At 43.5% G+C, this 19,317-nt stretch overlaps 1 protein-coding gene across 2 annotated transcripts in view; it reads left to right on the top strand.

Annotated features, from left to right (window-relative positions):
* The window catches only part of TBC1D22B (TBC1 domain family member 22B), a 76,577-nt gene that overhangs the window by 11,372 nt on the left and 45,888 nt on the right, over nucleotides 1-19,317 (top strand). For both annotated transcript variants that reach the window (XM_080666478.1, XM_080666479.1), the window contains exon 2: nucleotides 10,470-10,526. In XM_080666478.1, the coding sequence (XP_080522604.1) occupies nucleotides 10,470-10,526 (57 nt within the window). The remainder of the gene's footprint in view (nucleotides 1-10,469; nucleotides 10,527-19,317) is intronic.

The following is a 19,317-nucleotide window of genomic DNA, read 5'->3' as shown; positions in this document are numbered from 1 at the left end:
GATTACAGGTTCAGTCCCAGACCTCACATCAATGTCTGTGTCTTTCCCTCTCCCTCGCCCCCCACACCGCCCTCCCTCCTTTTCACTCTCCCTAAAAAAAAAAGGAAAAAAAAAGTGTTTGTTAAAGTCAAAGAACTCTTCTTAGCATTAAATGAAGTTGAGAAAAGTGTCTAGTCACTTGAATTATGTAGATGCCTTCTCTATCATTTGGTCATTTTTTCATAATATTAATGAATCTGATAGTACCTCGGTGTAATGGTCCAAGCCTGTTTGGGCAGGTACATTACAACCTGTCCTTAGCCTGGATATGTTTTACTAATAAAGTAAGTGAAGATACTAAATTATCACTGAAACTGTAGATCCCCCTTTCTGGAAGACTTGGATCAAGTGGGTGTGTGAACCTGAATTAGGTGCCAACACTTGGTTTCAAATTGGATAGTTATATTCCCGTATTTGCTTTAGCTCATTTGTTAGTGCTAAGCAAACACCTGTTGATTTTTCCTACCAAGGTTTTTGCACTGTTCCAACTACGTAAACCAGGTAGGCCAGTACATTCTGTGGTGTTGGTTTTATTAAAGGGATTGATGGAGTTTTGACAGAGATTTTTGCTCTTTTGTCTCCGTTGCAGCATACCCTGTGGCATTCTTTGCTCTGCCTAGCCAATGAGGTTTCTCTGAGATGTGGTGTGTTTGCCTCTAGTTTTTAGGTCTAGCTTAAAACAGAGGTCTGGGTTTTGTCGAGTTCCAATCTTCACTCATTAAGTTTTGTTAAGTGCCTGCTGGTGTGTTGCCCTCTGCCCAGTGGTGAGGAGGGAGTACAGACAAAGACATGCACCACGACTGCTCTTTAGAAGCTGAAAATCGGCTTGGCACCCTTCCCCTGTGAGGATGCTGTATATTAGTGACTTTCCGGTTTTTCCACTGTGTTACTTTTGCGAAAAACTTAAAAGTGGGAAAAGTGGGGCTGGGTTAAAACACATTGCTGAGTGAGAAAAGCAAGCTATAGAACAATACATACAGTGTGCAATCTTCTCTGTGAAGTTTTAAAGCATAAGAAGTGTTGTATGTTGTTTATGGACACATGAATATATGTCAGAGTATAACAACAGATGGGAAGGATTTCATACCCACTTTAAGATAGTGGTTATCTCATGGGGAGAGAGGGAAACGGGACTGGGGACTGCCATTGGGACTTAAGTAGTATCTCTCTAATGCTTTAATTTCTTGAAAGAAAGAAAGAAAGAAAGAAAGAAAGAAAGAAAGAAAGAAAGAAAGAAAGAAAGAAAGAAGGAAGGAAGGAAGGAAGGAAGGAAGGAAGGAAGGAAGGAAGGAAGGAAGGAAGGAAGGAAAGAGGAAGGAAGGAAGGAAGGAAGGAAGGAAGGAAGGAAGGAAGGAGGAAGGAAGGAAGGAAGGAAGGAAGGAGAAAGGAAGGAAGGAAGGAAGGAAGGAAGGAAGGAAGGAAGGAAGGAAGGAAGGAAGGAAGAAATGTGGCTCTGGCTGGTGTTGCTCAGTTGGTTGAGCATTGTCCCATGCACTGAGAAGTGTAGGTTTGATTCCTGTCAGGGCACATGCCTATGTTGCAGGCTCGATTCCTAGTAGGGGGCGTGCAGGAGGCAGCTAGTTGATGTTTCTCTCTCTCCCTCTCCCTTCTTATCTCTCTAAAATCAATAAAAACATATTTTTAAAATTTTTTTTTTATTGATTTATAGAGAGAGACAAAGGAAGAGGGAAAGAGAGAAACATGAGAAAAATATCACATCATCTCACTTATATGTGATGAGAGTGAAACATCCATCAGCCACCTCCTGCACACCCCTTACTGGGGATCGAGCCCACAACCCAGCCATGTGCCTTGACTGGGAGTCAAACCAGAACAATGCACAGGCCAACACCCAACCAACTGAGCCACATCGACCAGTGCTAAAAACATATTTTAAAAAAATAATAAAAATAAATAAATAAATGTGTATTTCTTCTCCTGAAAGATGAGATGAACACTAAAAAGAAATGTGGCAAATGTTAACCTTTGTTAAATCAGAGTAATAGGTTCATAGATGTGTGTTATAGTTTTCTCTGTATTTTTATTTGTGTTTGAAAGTGTGAATTATATGGTTTTTATACTTTTTTGGAGCATTTTTTTTTTAAGTTTGTGTCAGGGAGGTCAGACAGCTAGCTATGAAATTAAGTAATATTTAAAGTAGGATTTATGATTGAGAGTCAAAATAAGTCATATATACAGTGTGCTGCCATTTATATAGTTTTTTCTTTTTAAAATATATTTTTACTGATTTCAGAGAGGAAGGGAGAAGGAGAGATAGAAACATCAATGATGAACTATCAACAATTATGTATATATATACTAGTGGCCTGGTGCATGAAATTCATGCACAGGGTGTGTCCCTCAGCCCGGCCTACACCCTCCAATCTGGGACCCCTTGAGGGATATCCAACTGCCGGTTTAGGCCCGATCCACAGGGATCGGGCCTAAACCGGCGGTCAGACATCCCTCTCGCAATCCGGGACTGCTAGCTCCTAACCGCTCACCTGCCTGATTGCCCCTAACCACTCTGCCTAATGGCCTGCTCTCCCCCAACTACCCCCCCACACACTGGCCTGTTTGCCCCCAACTGCCCCCCTCCGCCAGCCTGATCACCCCCAACTGCTCCCCTTGCCAGCCCCCAACTGTCCCCCTGCTGGCCTGCTCACCCCCAACTGCCCCCCCCCACTGGCCTGATTGCCCCCAACTGACCCCCACTGATGGCCTGCTCGCCCCCAACTGGCCCCCCCTGCTGGCCTACTCACCCCCAACTGCCCCCCCCCCCGCCACTGGCCTGATCACCCACAACTGCCCTCCCCTCTTGGCCCCTAACCGCCTCTACCTCATCCCTGCCACCATGGCTTTGTCCAGAAGAACGTCCAGAAGGTCTTCTGGAAAGTCTCCCAGTCTAATTAGCATATTACCCTTTTATTAGTATAGATAGAGGCCTGGTGCACGGGGGTGGGGGGGGGCCCTAGCTGGTTTGCCCTGAAGGGTGTCCCAGATCAGGGTGGGGGTTCCTTGGGGTGTGGGGTGGCCTGGGCGAGGGGCCTGTGGTGTTTTGAAGGCTGGCCATGCCCCTATTGGGGTGGGGGTGCCCACTGTGGATGGTGCCGGCCTGGGCGAGGGGCTGGGACAGTTTGCAGGCCAGTCACACCCCCATGGGGTTAGGGTCCCCGCTGGGGTGCCTGGCCAGCCTGGGTAAGGGGCTGAGGGCTGTTTTCAGGCTGGCCATGCCCCCCAGCGGGGACTCTCACCCCAATGGTGGTGTGGCCAGCCTGGGTGAGGAGCTGAGGGCCATTTGCAGGCCCCCCCTCGGCAGCTGGCCCGGGTGACCCAAGCCTCCCGTGCACTCAGGCCAGCTCCAGGCTGGCTCCATGGCCGCCACCCACAGGCCCCTCCTTCAGCGGCCGGCCTGGGCAACCCAAGCCTCCCACTCGCTCCAGCCTGCTCTGTGGCCGCCACCCATAGGCCCCTCCTTCGGTGCCCAAGCTTCCTCCGTTGCCAGGGGTGACCCAAGCCTCCTGCTTGCTCCGGCCTGCTCCGTGGCTGCCGCCCACAGGCCCCTGCCCACAGGCCCCTCCTTCGGCAGCCGGCCCAGGCGGGCAGGAAGCTTGGCTTCCTCTGTTGCTGGGGGTGGCCCAAGCCTCCCGCCCACTCCAGTCCGTGGCTGCTGCCATCTTTGTCCCACTAATTTGCATATTCCCTCCTGATTGGCTGTGGGTGTTGTGGAGTGACAGTCGATTACCATATTTCTCTTGTGTGTGTGTGTGTGTGTGTGTGTGTGTGTGTGTGTGTGTGTGTACACACTAGAGGCCCGGTGCACAAAATTCGTGCACTTGGGGAGGGTGTCCCTCAGCCCAGCCTGCACCCTCTCCAATCTGGGACCTCTCGGGGGATGTCCGACTGCCAGTTTAGGCCCGATCCCTATGGGACATCCCTCTCAAAATCTGGGACTGCTGGCTTCCAACCGCTCGCCTGCCTGCCTGCCTGATTGCCCCTAACTGCTTCTGCCTGCCAGCCTGATCACCCCCTAACCACTCCCCTGCCAGCCTGATAGACGCCTAACTGCCCTCCCCTGCCAGCCTGGTCATCCCTAACTGCCCTCCCCTGCAGGCCTGGCTGCCCCCAACTGCCCTCCCCTGCAGGCTTGGTTGCCCCCAACTGCCCTCCCCTGCGAGCCTGGTTGTCCCCAACTGCCCTCCCCTGCCGGCCATCTTGTGGTGGCCATCTTGTGTGAGGGTGTTACGGTCAATTTGCATATTACCTCTTTATTATATAGGATATATATATATATATATATATATATATATATATGTATATGTTTTGCCCTGGCTGGTTTGGCTCAGTGGATAGAGCATCAGCCCATGGACTGAAGGGTCCTGGGTTCGATTCTGGTCAAGGGCAAGTACCTCACAGTCAGGATGTGTGCAGGAGGCAATCAATCCATGTGTCTCTCCCACATTGATGCTTCTCTCTCTCTCCCTCCCTTTCACGCTCTAAAAATCAATGGAAAAATATCCTCAGGTGAGGATTAACCAAAAAAAAAAAAAAAAAAAAAGAAAGAAACGAATGATGAGAGAGAGTCATCTATTGGTTGCCTCCTGCATGGCCCCTACTGGGGATCAAGCCCACAACCTGGGCATATGCCCTGACTGGGAATCGAACAGTGACCTCCTGGTTCATAGGTTGACACTCAACCACTGAGCCATGCCAGCTGGGCTCATTTATCTAGTTTTTAAAACATGCAAAAAATACTATACATAGAAAATAAAAGTGTAAAAACAAAAATTGAGGCTGAAAAAAAGCCAGATTCAATAAAATGGCTTCCTAGGAAGGAAGGGAAAGGATTACTGGTGCTTCAAGTCTATAATGCCTTATTTCTTATGTAGGTGTTGAACATAAAGAGCCTTGTATTATGATCTAAACCTAGTTTCTTTTTTAAATAGTCTATTTTTTCCATTGATCTATATATACCTGCTCTTGTGCATTTACCATAGCTAAGATCTGGAAACAGCCCAAGTATAGATGAATGGATAAAAAAACTGTATACATTTACATAGTGGAATACTATGCAGCTCTAAAAAAGAAGCATCTATTACCCTTTGAGACAGTATGGAGAGACCTGGAGAGTATTACGCTAAGTAAAAAAAAGCCAGTCAGAGAAAGACAAATATCACATGATCTCACTTATATGTGGAATCTAATGAACACAGTAAACTGATGAATAAAATAGAACCAGAGGCATGGAAACATGGAACAGACTGATGAATCTTAGAGGGAAGAGGGGTGGGGGGACAGGAGGAGATTAACCATAGAACTTATGTGCATATATGCATTGCCCATGAACACAGACAATAGGGTGGTAAAGGCCCGGTGTGGGGCAGGAACCAGGTGGTGGGAGATAAGGGGGAGAAAAAAAAGGGGGGGACATCTGTAATACTCTCAACAATAAAATTTTTATTTTTATTTTTAAAAAGCAGTATAAGCCCTGATTTATGTATTTAGGGAACCAGAGAAGGCATGGGTTATTGGATGCTGGTGTAGGGTCAGAGAACGTCTCCTGGTCAGGGGAGTTGGAGGGGGTGTGGAATTTGAAGGGAATGTTTCAGTATGGATACAATTTTGAAAAGGGAGTAGGGAGAAGAGCCTGATTTAGTAACTTAGGTATGTTTGGAAGACAGAGTGGAGACTAGCCTGCTCTAGAGTTGAGTTTGGATTTGGGAGAAGGGATGGTACAGGTGAATTATAAATGCCAGGAAATTGAGCACCTTAATCACCAGGCTTTCAGTCTGTCTTAATTTAATCTCTGTGATCACATCATTTTCTCTTTCTTTTCTAACTTCTTGCCTGTCCTTTTTGAGATTCAGTAAACTAATTAATTATACAAAATGTTTGAGGTATAACACTGTTTGGTTCAAGAATATGTTAACAGATTTCGTTTGGGCTCTGATACCTTTGCTGATGAAGTCTGTCATCAATCATGGCCTTTCTGGCTGTGCCAGCACATTGGGCTGACATCTTTAAAAAACAGCCCACTATGATTTTAAATTCCTTTTCAGCATAGTAATTGATGGTCTTTGGCCCGTAGGCCTGCACAATTGGGATTGCTTTTTTCTGCATAGATTACTGGCAAGTGATAATACTCTTTTTAGGAGAGGATCTAAGGATCTGAAAATAAGGAGTCTTCTTTTTCTACCCAGTCACCTAACCTAACTGGCCTGTTGACATCTTGAAATTTATTCTCTGATCTTTATATTGTACTCCAAAGAGGCTTGTGAACTTGGAGAGTTCAAGTGTACTCCTCTTAGAGTATTTGCAAATGTTAAAATACAAATCAGTGGCTCTTTTAGTGTTTTTGTTTGTTTTAATTTTTGTTTTGTCTAAGCCTTTTCTCTGTAAGCCAAACTTTCACATTATTCTTTTTTAAAAAAATATATCTTATTGATTTTTTACAGAGAGGAAGGGAGAGGGATAGAGAGTTAGAAACATTGATGAGAGAGAAACATCGATCAGCTGCCTCCTGCATGCACACTCCCTACTGGGTATGTGCTGGCAACCAAGGTACATGCCTTTGACCGGAATCGAATCTGGGACCCTTGAGTCCGTAGGCTGACGCTCTATCCACTGAGCCAAACCGGCTAGGGCTCACATTATTCTTTGATTCCTCTTATTTTCTCTCTCCTTTGCTCTGCCTAGGAAACTGTAAACACATTAAAGTTGAATTGTTTATATTTCTGTAGTAGTATATGAAATGGTTGTTTATAGACTACTTAATAACTGTCCAGAAAAGTTTAGGAGTAGAGATTTTTATAGCTAAAAAGGTAGGAAATCCTGTATAATAAAAGCCTAATATGCTAAGTGTCTGGTCATCCAATTGGCCATTCAACCAATCAAAGCGTAATATGCTAATAATATGCTAAGGCTGCTCAACTATGACGTGCACTGACCATCAGGGAGCAGACAGTTGACTGGTCGACCAGTTGCTATGACCTGCACTGACCACCAGAGGGCAGACGCTCTGACTGGTAGGTTAGCTTGCTGCTGTAGTCTGGCCTATCGGGACTGAGTAAGATGAGTGGACACGCCCTGGATCCCTCCTGCGGTCCTCCCCTGCTGGCCAACCTCCCGCGTCTCTCCCCAGCCCTGATCATGCACCTGTGGGGTCCCTTGGCCTGGTCTTCACCCTCTCACCATCTGGGCTGAGGGACTCCCCTCCCCCACCCCACACCCCCAGTGAATGAATTTTGTGCACCGGGCCTCTAGTGTATTCATAACTAAAGATCTGTACACAAGAACATTCCCTCTGGAATCTTAGTAGAAATCAATATGAATATGATTGAGTTGACTACATTTTTATTTAAAAGCAACTTTAGGATACATCAGTGATGTCAAATAAGGTACCTGGTAAACTTGTTCTATTTTCTAAATATTGGGTAAGGAATAAATTACAAAAATGGGAGGTAGATAGAAAATCATTTCTTGGGCACTGAGTGTATCCTGGGTAGCATTTTAACATTTGCAAATCAACCTCACTACCTGCTAGTATTATCACCCGCCAGGAATTGTGTTAAAAGGGCTTTTTGCACATTGTCTCATTTAAACCTCCCAATCCTCTTAAGATTGCTTAATTTATTTCTTAAAAAGGTGATGCATGTACATGATACTAATTCAGAAAGGTACAAAAAGGTTTGCAGTAAAAACTAAATCTCTGTGCCGCTGGGTCCTCCAGTCATCCAGTTCCTTTCCAAACCACTTACTACTGCTATCTTGTGTATTCTTTCAGAGATAGGTTATAAGTACATAGACCTAATTCTATGTGAATATGTGTATATGCTTTATGTTAAAGTTTTTTTTTTTAAAAAAAAAAATGGCCCGGCAATGTGGCTCAGTGGTTGAACGTTGACCTATGAACCAGAAGGCCATGGTTTGATTCCCAGTCAGGGCACATGCCCAGGTTGTGGGCTCGATCCAGAGGAGGGGATATGCAAGAAGCAGTTGATTAATGATTCTCTCCCTCTCCCTTTCTCTCTAAAAATCAATTAAAAAAAAATTAAAACAGACAAAAATGGTGGCATGTCCTGGCCAGGTGGTTCAGTAGTCCTGTACACCAAAAGGCTGCAGGTTTGATTCCAGGTCAGGGTGAGTATGGGAGGCAACCAACCAATGTTTCTCGCTCATATCAATGTTTCCTTCTCTCTCTCTCTCTCTCTCCACCCTCTAAAAGTCAATAAAATCATATTCTCGGGTGAGGATTTAAAAAACAAACAGTGGCATATTATGCATACAGTTCTGCATATTTTTTCAATGAATGTTTTAGAGTTTTTCATGTCGGTGGATATAGAACTACCTCATTCTTTTTAACAGGTATACTGTAATTTATTTAACCAGTCCTCTGTTAATATTAATTCTCTTTCTTTTAATAGGTAATTTCAGTCCATTTACATTTATTGTAATGATTAATGTACTTTGTCTTAGTTCTATTTTTAATATTTTCTTTAAAAATTTTTTCACTCTAAGGACTGTACATGCTTTGAAAGGTGGGTGTGCATGTGTATATTCTGTTAATTTGGAAAGCTTATCCTTTTATCTTAGTGTTTGTGTTTATATATACAACTTTATATCATATTTCTTCAGACAATATCTATTGACTCCTCTCCACCAGGAGCAGTGATAAAATTAGTAGTTGTATTTCTTATCCCCTCCCCACCTGTTTTTATTTGGCTATGTTATTTTTCTTAGGTTTATTTTATATCTTAGAATATACTTATGCCTCTATTACTTGAGCTATTAGCCTTCAATATCTTTTGAGCCTTTTCAGTAAAAGATGAGGAAATCAGTGTACATACTTATTCTTCTACTTTTACTTCTGTTCCATTTTAACATTTGCCAATTACTATTATTTTTATATTCTCTTTTTTTGGTATATAATTGCATATATATTTTTTTAATTTTATTTTTCAATTGCACTTGACATTCAATATTATTTTGTATTAGTTTCAGGTGTACAGCATAGTGGTTAGACAATCATATAATTCACAAAATGATCCCCTTAATATTTCAGATACCCACCTGGCATCCTACATAATTATTACAGTATTATTGACTATATTCCCTGTGCTGTATTTTATATCCCATGACTGTTTTGTAACTACCCATTTGTACTTCTTTTTTTTTTATTGTTGAAAGCATTACAGATATCGCCTTTTTCCCCCCGTTGACCCCCTCCAGCCCACCTCCACCCCTACCCCCAATTTGTACTTCTTAAACCCTTCACCTTTTTCACCCAGTCCTCTGGCAGCCATCATTTTGTTCTCTGTGTCTGTGTGTCTGTTTCTGTTTTGCTAGTTTATTAATTTTGTTCTTTAGATTTTGCATATGAGTGAAATCATATGGTATTTGTCTTTCTCTGTCTGACTTATTTCATTTAGTATAATACCCTCTAGGTCCATCCATACTGTTGCAAATGGTAAGATTACATTTGTTTTTATGGCAGAGTAATATTCCATTGCATATATGTACCATAACTTTTTTATCCACTCATCTATTGATGGGCACTTGGGTTGCTTTCATATCTTGTCTATTGTAAATAATGCTGCAATGCATATATCTTTTGTATATATTTTTTTCTATTGATTTTTAGAGAGAGTAGAAGGGAGGGGGGGAGAGAGAGAGAGAGAGAGAGAGAGAGAGAGAGAGAGAGAGAGAGAGAGAGAGAAACATTGATGTGAAAGAGACACATCAATTGGTTGCCTCCTGCACATTCCCCAACCAGGGCCAGGGATTGAACCTGCAACCCAGGTACATGCCCTTGACCGGGAATCGAACCCAAGACCCTTTGGTGCGTGGGCCAACACTCTACCACTGAGCCACACTAGTATATCTTTTTGAATTAGTGTTTTGGGTTTCTTCAAATACATACCCGTAAGTGGAATCACTGGGTCATAAGGCAGTTCCATTTTTAATTTATTGAGGAAACTCCATACTGTTTCCCATACTGCATTCCCGCCAGCAGTGTACTAGGGTTCCCTTTTCTCCACATTTTCGCCAGCACTTGTCATTTGTTGATTTGTTGATGGTAGCCATTCTGACAGGTGTGAGGTGATACCTCATTATTGTTTTAATTTGCATTTCTCTGATAATTAGTAACATTGAGCATTTTTTTTATGTCTCTTGGTCATCTGTATGTCCTCTTTGGAGAAGTGTTTATTTAGATCCTTTGCCCATTTTTTAATTGGATTGTTTGTCTTCCTTTTGTTAAGTTGTAAGGACTTTTTTTCCCCAAGAGTAGGTTACTATATCTTTTGGGGCTGGATTGGATATAGTTATTGGAGGTGACCTGTTTCTCAAAGTCCCTTACAATTTTGTGATGCAGATGATACTCACCCAACATTTTTAGTATCCTGACAGCCTCTTCTTTTTTTTGCTTTTAGCATCCAGCCTGTGTATGGAGCACAGCACCCTCCTCTGGACCCTCGGCTCACCAAAAAGTAAGTTGAGTTGTTTTTCCTTTCATTTGAGTACTTCTTTCATCACCCCCTAGCACTCTCCTACTTTGCTGAAATGACAGTTTTCACTTTGACCTTTTCTAGCTTCTTCTCTGCTCTCTTTTGGATCAGAAAATGAATAATTTTACCTCTAAACAGTCTGTTATTAAATGGGAAATTAAATCACTTAAACCATTTCTTGTCTACATTAGTAGTAGACATTTAGGATGTCCCAAAAAATATATACACACAATTTGAATAATGATAAAGGCAGTGTTTATTAAAATACATTTATGAGCATAACCATTGGACACAGATGGGGGTGGGGTGGGATGCGGGCATATGCTGAGTGTTGGGGGCAGCCGGGGAGAGGTCAATGGGGGAAAAAGGAGACTTATGTAATACATTGAACAATAAAGAATTTAAATTTAAAAAATAAATAAATAAAATACATTTCATTTTCAAAATTGAGCTATCAGCTATTAAAGTGTGTATACATTTCTTTGAGACACCCTATGTAGGATTTGATATTGGATTCTCTATTCTGGTGAAAAAGTCTTTATTGATTAAATATTGTCCTGAAATTGGATGATTGAGGACCTCCTTCAAGCAAGAGATCTGGTTTCTGGGGCTCCTGGCTTCTGAACATAGATAGGTCAGCATTTTGTGCACTTGTACCCTGAGAATTAGGGCACAAAGAATATAACTCTAGGGGTGGCTTTCTTCTCAACCTCTTTCTGTTTGACACATTCAAGGAAACCCAGCCATACAATAGAACTAAAAGCTCCCTAGAGACTATTTCTGTAATAAAATTCTAATAAAGTATTTTCAAACACAATAGAGACCTAGCTAAATCCAAGATGTATGGATGTGTATCCATACCCCTAAATATCACTTTATCACAACTTTCTCTAATGGGCCAACTCAGCCACAATGAGGAGATGGGTCATCTTCTCAGATTTTCTAAGAACTTTGGCCTCTATCTTTGAGTATAAATGAGGTACCTTTATACTTAAATATTAGTTTAAATATTATTTCCATTAAGTATAAATATTAGTTTGTAGTAAAGGCTGAGAGCTGCAGGAGACCTAGGTTCTCATCCTCCTAGGGCCTGTGAAATAATATCCACCCTTTCTTCCTTCACAGTCATTGGGGAAATAAAGATAATGTACATTAAAGTATTTTGAATACCTAAAAAAGTGCTATATCAACTATACATTACTAATATTTTATTTTTTTATTGATTTTCTAGAGAGAGGAAGGGGGAGAGAGAGAGAGAGAGACAGAGAGAGAGAGAGAAAGAGAGAGAGAGAAACATCAATGTGAGAGAAAAACATCATAGGTTCCGCCACCTGGCTGTGTGCTCTTATTGGGAATCAAACCCGTCACCTTTTGGTGTATGGGATGATGCTCCAACCAACCGAACCACAATGGCCAGGGCTACATTACCAATATTTTAATATTTTAAAAATAACTTAGTGTAATGTATGGTGAACTTTCTGTAATTCAACCTAGTCATGGTGTTTTGTTTTGTTTTGTTTTGTTGCAATTTGGCCGGTATGTAGAAGTACAGTCTTACTTTGGAAGTATGACTGCTGTTATTTTCTGTAAGACAAACAACTTTATATCAGAAACCACTAGACTGTAAGCTCTTTGAGGGCAGGGGCTTTGTTTTGTTCACCACTTTACTCTTTGGACCAGGAGCAGCATGTGGCACATAGTAGGCACTGAGTAAACATTCATGGAATGAAAGAATGTAATCCTTCACTTAGACAGTGGACTTTTCTTTCATGTTTCTTAGTGTGTACCTTGTATTAGCTCTTAAGGAGAGCATGTTTTCTGTGATATTTCCATTAAGTAGAATGAATTCTATTTCCTTGTTTTACCAACAACAGACTACCTGGTCTTTGGCTGGTAAAGTAGGCACTGTGGAATACCTACCCAACAGTCTCTCCTGGCCCTGCTTTTTTAAGAACCATAATTTTATTCAGCTATTAATAAGGTGACAGTATACTTAGAGCAGGTATCTGGATTAGTTTACGTCTTTTACAGTAATTTCTGGTAATCCCAATAACTGGTCTATGGTGAACTCATCTCATGGACTCTGGCCAATGAGACATAAGAAAGTCTTCTGAGGGAGAGTTCTTGGAAAGATTTCTTTTGGTCAGAGAGAGATTATTTTGTGAAGAAAGCCTCTTTTTGCCTCTGCTCACATTTCCTGCTTTTGAATGTGGTAGTGTGAAACTAAGATGCAGAAATTATTTGTAACTGGAGGGAAAGAGCAAGAGAATTGTGGAGACACCAACCAGCCCTGACATTGTGGTCTTTATCACTTAAGCATCATAGTTGAGAATTTAGTTCCTTGCAGCTAGTTTTGTTCACAGCCAGGTTTGTTGATTAGTAATAGATCCATTCCAGTATATTTTATTATATTATTTAAAAAATATTTTCATTGATTTCAGAGAAGAAGGGAGAGGGAGACAGAGAGAAACATCAATGATGACAGAGAATCATTGATTGGTTGCCTCCTGCATGCCTCACACTGGGGATCAAGCCCACAACCCCAGGCATGTGCCCTGACTGGGAATCAAACCATGATCTCCTGGTTCATAGTTCGACACTCAACCACTGAGCCACACTGGCCAGGCCCAGCATACTATCTAATAAAAGAGTAATATGCAAATTAACCATCACTCCACCACACCCACAAGCCATGCCCACAAGCCACGCCCACCAGCCAATCAGGAGCGAATATGCAAATAAACCCAACCAAGATGGCTACGGCCACAGAGAGCAGGAGAGCGGCTTGGGTTTCCCCGGCAATGGAGGAAGCCAAGCTTTCTGCCTGCCCTTGACGGCCTAGGCCTCCACTCAAGGCTACAAAGTTTCAGTGATAGAAGATACATAAATCCAAACGGAAATGGCAGCAGCCACGGAGCTGGAAAGAGCAGAGGCTAGGGTTGCCCTGGCGATGGAAGAAGCCAAGCTTTCCACACACCCTGGCCAGCCCAGGCCTCTGCTTACGGCTACAAAGTTTCAATTATAGAAGATACATAAATCCCAACAGAAATGGCTGCTGCCATGGAGCAAGCAGAAGGCTTGGCTCCGCTCCAGGCTACAAAGTTTCAATTGTAGAAGATAAATAAACCAAAGATACCAGGGCCTCCGCTTGGTTCGCCAGGGGGCGTGGCCAGCCTGCAAACCACCACAGGCCCCTCGCCCAGGCCGCCCCACTCCCCAAGGGAACCCCCACCCTGATCCGGGACACCCTTCAGGGCAAACCAGCTGGTCCCCACCCATGCACCAGGCCTCTATCCTATCTAATAAAAGAGTAATATGCAGATTGACCATCACTCCAACACACAAGATGGCTGCCCCCATGTGGTCAAAGATCCTGCCCCCATGTGGACACAAGATGGCCACCACAAGATGGCCAGCAAGGGAGGGCTATTGGGAGGGACCAGGCCTGCAAGGGAGGGCAGTTGTGGGCGATCAGGCCAGCAGGGCAGGGCAGTTGGGAGGGACCAGGCCTGCAAGGGAGGGCAGTTGGGGGCAATCAAGCCTGCAGGGGAGGGCAGTTAGGGGTGACCAAGCCGGAAGAGGAGGGAAGTTGGGGGCGACCAGGCCTGCAGGGAAAGGCAGTTGGGAGGGACCCAGGCCTGCAGGGGAGAGCAGTTGGGGGGGACCAGGCCTGCAGGGGAGGGCAGTTAAGGGTGACCAGGCCTGCAGGGGAGAGTAGTTGGGCGGTGGTGACCAGGCCTGCAGGGGAGGGCAGTTAGGGGGGACCAGGCCTGCAGGGGAGGGCAGTTAGGGGGGACCAGGCCTGCAGTGGAGGGCAGTTAGGGGTGACCAGGCCTGCAGGGGAGGGCAGTTAGGGGAAAATAGGCTGGCAGGGGAACAGTTAGGCATCAATCAGGCTGGCAGGGGAGTGGTTAGGGGGTGATCAGGCTGTCAGGCAGAAGCAGTTAGGGGCAATCAGGAAGGCAGGCAGGCGAGCAGTTGGGAGCCAGCAGTCCTGGATTGTGAGAGGGATATCCGACTGCCCATTTAGGCCTGATGCCACCGGGATCGGGCTTAAACGGGCAGTCGGACATCCCTCAAGGGCTCCCAGATTGGAGAGGGTGCAGGCTGGGCTGAGGGACAACCCCCCCCCCCAGTGCACGAATTTCGTGCACCGGGCCTCTAGTCTACCTAATAAGAGAGTAACATGCTAATTGACCATACCTTTGCAACGCCCACCAGCCAATCAGGAGTGAGTATGCAAATTAACCCAACAAAGATGGTGGGTTAATTTGCATACACGGGCACTGAGCAGCCAGGGGCGGGGCGCTTGTGTCGTCACCATGATGACAACGCAGGCGTTCCGCACCACCCTAGCCACTCTGGGCCTCAGGGCAGCATGGGAAGGTGGAAAGGCGGCTCCAGGCTGGAGGGAAAAGGCGGCTCCGGGCCGGAGCAGAAAGGCAGCTCCGGCCAGAGTGAAGGCGGTGCCAGCTGCCAGGGGAAGGAAGACCCATTCTTGTATGAATCTTCGTGCATCAGGCCTCTAGTATTTTATAATGAGAGCACATGGTCCACATGTAAATCTGTCTGTCTACCCATACATAAGGCAGTGGAGTGTTCTATCCCACTTTATGCTTGGGTTAAAGTCACCATACCTTGTCTGCACCAGTCATCAACTGTGTTTTCTCTGATTCTGTACTTAAGACAGGTCTTGAATAGTATCACCATATCCCAAACTGCCAAGACCAGCTTTATATACTCTTGTCTTCCACCAGTTAGTGATATAAAACCATGAGTGTTTTAGCTGATCAGCAGAGTTGCATTCATACTTTCAATAGAGGTAATCACCTAGCTCTGCGATTTGGAAGGAATATAATTGTCACTGAATAAATCGTGTCCCCTTTTCATGCACATGGTGGTTTGGTATTAATAGTCTACAACCTGGGACAACATCTAGGTTTGGATCATTTTACAATTCCAGATTATTATAAAACATTTATTGCCCTTATTTTAGTACCTTTGTTGGGACATTTTTATTAACTTTTCCCACTATATGACTATCATTCCACTTCAGACTGCCGTTAATTGCTGGGTGGTTAATCGCCATCACAGCAGAAACCTTTACATTGGGTCTTCAATCATCCAAACTGCACGAGCAAGTAACATTCCCGTCTGTGTGTAATGACTTCAATTTGCCAAATTATTACCAATAGTGATAATATTGCCTGCAATAATTTTTTAAATATATTTTATTGATTTTTTACATAGAGGAAGGTAGAGAGATAGAGAGCTAGAAACATCGATGAGAGAGAAACATTGATCAGCTGCCTCCTGCACACCCCCTACTGGGGATGTGCCGGCAACCAAGGTACATGCCCTTGACTGGAATCGAACCTGGGACCCTTTAGTCTGCAGGCCGATGCTCCATCCACTGAGCCAAACCGGTCAGGGCGCCTGCAATAATTTTTATAGCTCATATAAAACTACTGTTATTGCAGAATGGTCCCATTGGCCACTTGATGGCATGACAAGCTTCTAAATTTATTGTTTTCTGACTTGATATCATTGTTCCAAGTATAAGGCTGGTTCACACGGAGCCACACTAGCTATTGTGATGGCTGGATTCATTTGATTGTTAGTAAATCCCCCACTTGCTTCACATCCCTTACCAATATCAAACATTATTTTTCTAAACAAATGTGTATCATATTTCTATTACGTGAACAGCCATATCAGTAAAACAGTGTAGTATTAGTCAAATTACAGAATGATTGAAGTTTTGTTTCCTAACCAGTATAACCTGTAGCTACTCCTTTTCCAAATATCTCTAGGTGTTTGTGTTAACATTGAAGAAGTTATTCTTCACCAGATGACTACATTTCTCTCAAATGTGCCATTTATTATGTTTTTATGTGTTTTAGTTTTACCCACACTTCTTGAATTGCTTTTTCTTTACCACTTACTAGCTCCATGATCTTGGGCAAATAACTTGGAGCCTTAGTTTCCTCATCCATAAAACAGAAATAATAAGACTCAGCTCACAGAGTTGTGAGGATTAAATGAGTATCTGTGAAAATGCTTTTTAAACTGTAGTTTGGCACAGTTGTGAGGAGGTATGATGAAGATGTCTATCTGAGGCCAGTTCTGTTGTAAATTTGATGTACTTCTGTTTAAATAATCTTGGTTAAACTTCAAGACACACTGTGGCATTATTATACCTTGGGCAAGGTATAACTTAGTTGGGATCATGTTAAAATGAGACCCCCAAGCTAGAATTATTGATTTTTTACTGGGACTGCTGGAGTTCAAGGGAAGAGAAACATTTCTCCTCCAATGACCACACCCCTAGAAGTGACTTCTCTCCATTCTGGCTACTGACATGCACAGTCTGTTTAGTTACTCCTACCAGACGAAAGTTAGGGCTATGAGCCGTGTACACTCAGAGCTATAGCTATGCTGTTACATGCTCAGTTTGTGTGGCAACTCCTCTTCCCAGGCTGCAGATCCCACTAGGCATCAACTCTCCCCTCCCGTTTTTCTAGGTGGAGTAGTTCAAGAGCATACAGGCTCTGCAGTGAGGTGGGCCTGGATTTGAGCCCAAACTTTGCTGCCTGCTCAGGACCTCAGTCAGCCTCAGTTTCCTTATCTGTAAACTAGAAGCCCAGTGCATGACAATTGTGCACTTGGGGGAGGGGGTCCCTTAGTCCAGCCTGCGCCCTCTAAGCCGGCAGGCGGACATCCCCCGAGGGGTCCTTAGCGCTGCTGCAGAGAGGCTCCCGCCACTGCCGCTGCACTCACCAGCCATGAGCCCAGCTTCTGGCTGAGTGGCGCTCTCCCTGTGGGAGCGCACTGACCACCAGAGGGCAGCTCCTGAGTTGAGCAACTGCCCCCTGGTGGTCAGTGCGCGTCACAGCAACCAATCGTTCTGCCTTTTGGTCGATTTGCATATTAGCTTTTTATTATATAGGATGGAAATAATAATAATAGTGCTTATAGACTTATGGATGAGACTTAATAAGGAAATAGGTACGTGTAAATATTAGCCCAGAGCCCAGCACCTAATAAATAGCCCATAAATGTTAACCATTATGTATGCATGAATTTATATTATCCCCTCTGGAGAGAACAAAATTAATGAACATTGGAAATCTTCAAAACCTTAAATGTTCCCATCATTATTGCTGGTCTGCAGAGTTTTCTGCTGTCTCTCAGTGGTACACCTGACACCTTCATTCTCGCTCTCCTCTTTCATTCTGTCCTCAGACTCCCACCGCTCTAGCTGATACCAACTGCTTCCTCCACAAAGGCTTCTGTTCTCAGGACAGAGCTGACTGTTTTAACTGGTTAGTTGAGTTTCGGGTTTTGTGGGTTAGGTATACCTAAAATAATTTCTAGCAGCCTCAAAATGGTCTGCTTTGAATCTCTCATGTCTTTCTCACAGGGAATGGCAGTCCTTCCTCTTTGTTGTGTGTGAATAGGTCCTTCCTGTTTCGATTTGCAAAGCCTTTACTAGTATTTGCGTAAATTCCAATTTTTAATCTAGTTCACTTGTATTGAATCTTCACCTGCTTCAAAAAATATAATGAAATACTTTAAATGTATAAAAAGGTATAAAGGAAAATATAGCAAAATATATGCATGTTCCCAGCACTCAGCTAATTTACCTCCTTCGTTTGTAGAGGAAGCTCAGTGTCTGTTAGAACCTGACCCTCAGCACGGCCCACCCATCTCTGGGTGTAGATTGTAATCTAGTCCAAGTGTGCATCTGCTTCACCCAAGGTTAGACTTTAGCATCCAGTCAGTTGTTTGACCTGAGTTAAAATTCAGCTTCTTAAATCAATGGTTTATTTAAAGAATTCTCAAAATATCAAGAGGTATTTAGGAAACATCAAACAGAAAGAAAAACAGTAGTTAGTTAACCTTGTGATCCAGAGTGCTCCATATCATGCTGTTGGATTTGTTAGGTGCAATCCTGAGGTACACTTAGCCACCAAGGAGGAAAGCAGCAATAATAACCATGTACTCCTATACAGCATTTTATTGATGACAGAACTTTCTTATACATCTGCCCATCTGTTCCTGACAGTGGAGCCTCTGCGGTGTGTACTGCAGGTTGTGGCTCCTGGACCCTTTTACAGAGGAGAAGCAGCCATAATGATGAGGCTGGAGCAGGCAGCCTCAGAAGGTCTGCAGAGGAGTCATTTGCCTTCTGGGTCAAGTGGATTTAAAAAAAAAAAAATTGTTTTTTGTAGTCCTCCCTCGAGGATCTGTTTTCATTGATTTGAGAGAGACTCATCAATGTGAGAGGAAAACATGAATATGAGAGAGAAATATCGATCGGTTGCCTCCCTTACAACCCCAACCAGAGATTGAATCTGAAACTTAGGTACGTGCCCTGACTGGGAATAGAACCTGCAACCTTTTAGTATATGGAACAAAGCTCCAACCAACTGAGCCACCCAGCCAGGGCTCCCATGGATTTTTGACATGCAGGTATTTGCACTGCATTGCCTCAGTTTTATTATCTTTGATTTGGACTCTCATTCATTTCCACTTATTCATTTAGTAGGTTTATAAGTATTATTACTTTGGGGATTGATGAAAGCCAACAAAACATTTATTTCCCACTGAATAATAAAAATTATATGCTCAGTTTAGAAAACATGAATAATTCAGAGGAGTATAAAAATGAAATTAAATATCACCTATAATTCCATAACCCAAGAGATAAGCACTCACTGTTAGCATTTTGATATGTTTTCTTCCTGGTCTTTTTTTTTTTTTTTTTAAA

This window comes from Plecotus auritus (assembly GCF_963455305.1).
Source record: "Plecotus auritus genome assembly, chromosome: 4".
Classification (NCBI taxonomy): domain Eukaryota; kingdom Metazoa; phylum Chordata; class Mammalia; order Chiroptera; family Vespertilionidae; genus Plecotus; species Plecotus auritus.
Note: the sequence above shows the minus strand (reverse complement) of the source record. Positions and strands in the feature narration are given on the sequence as shown.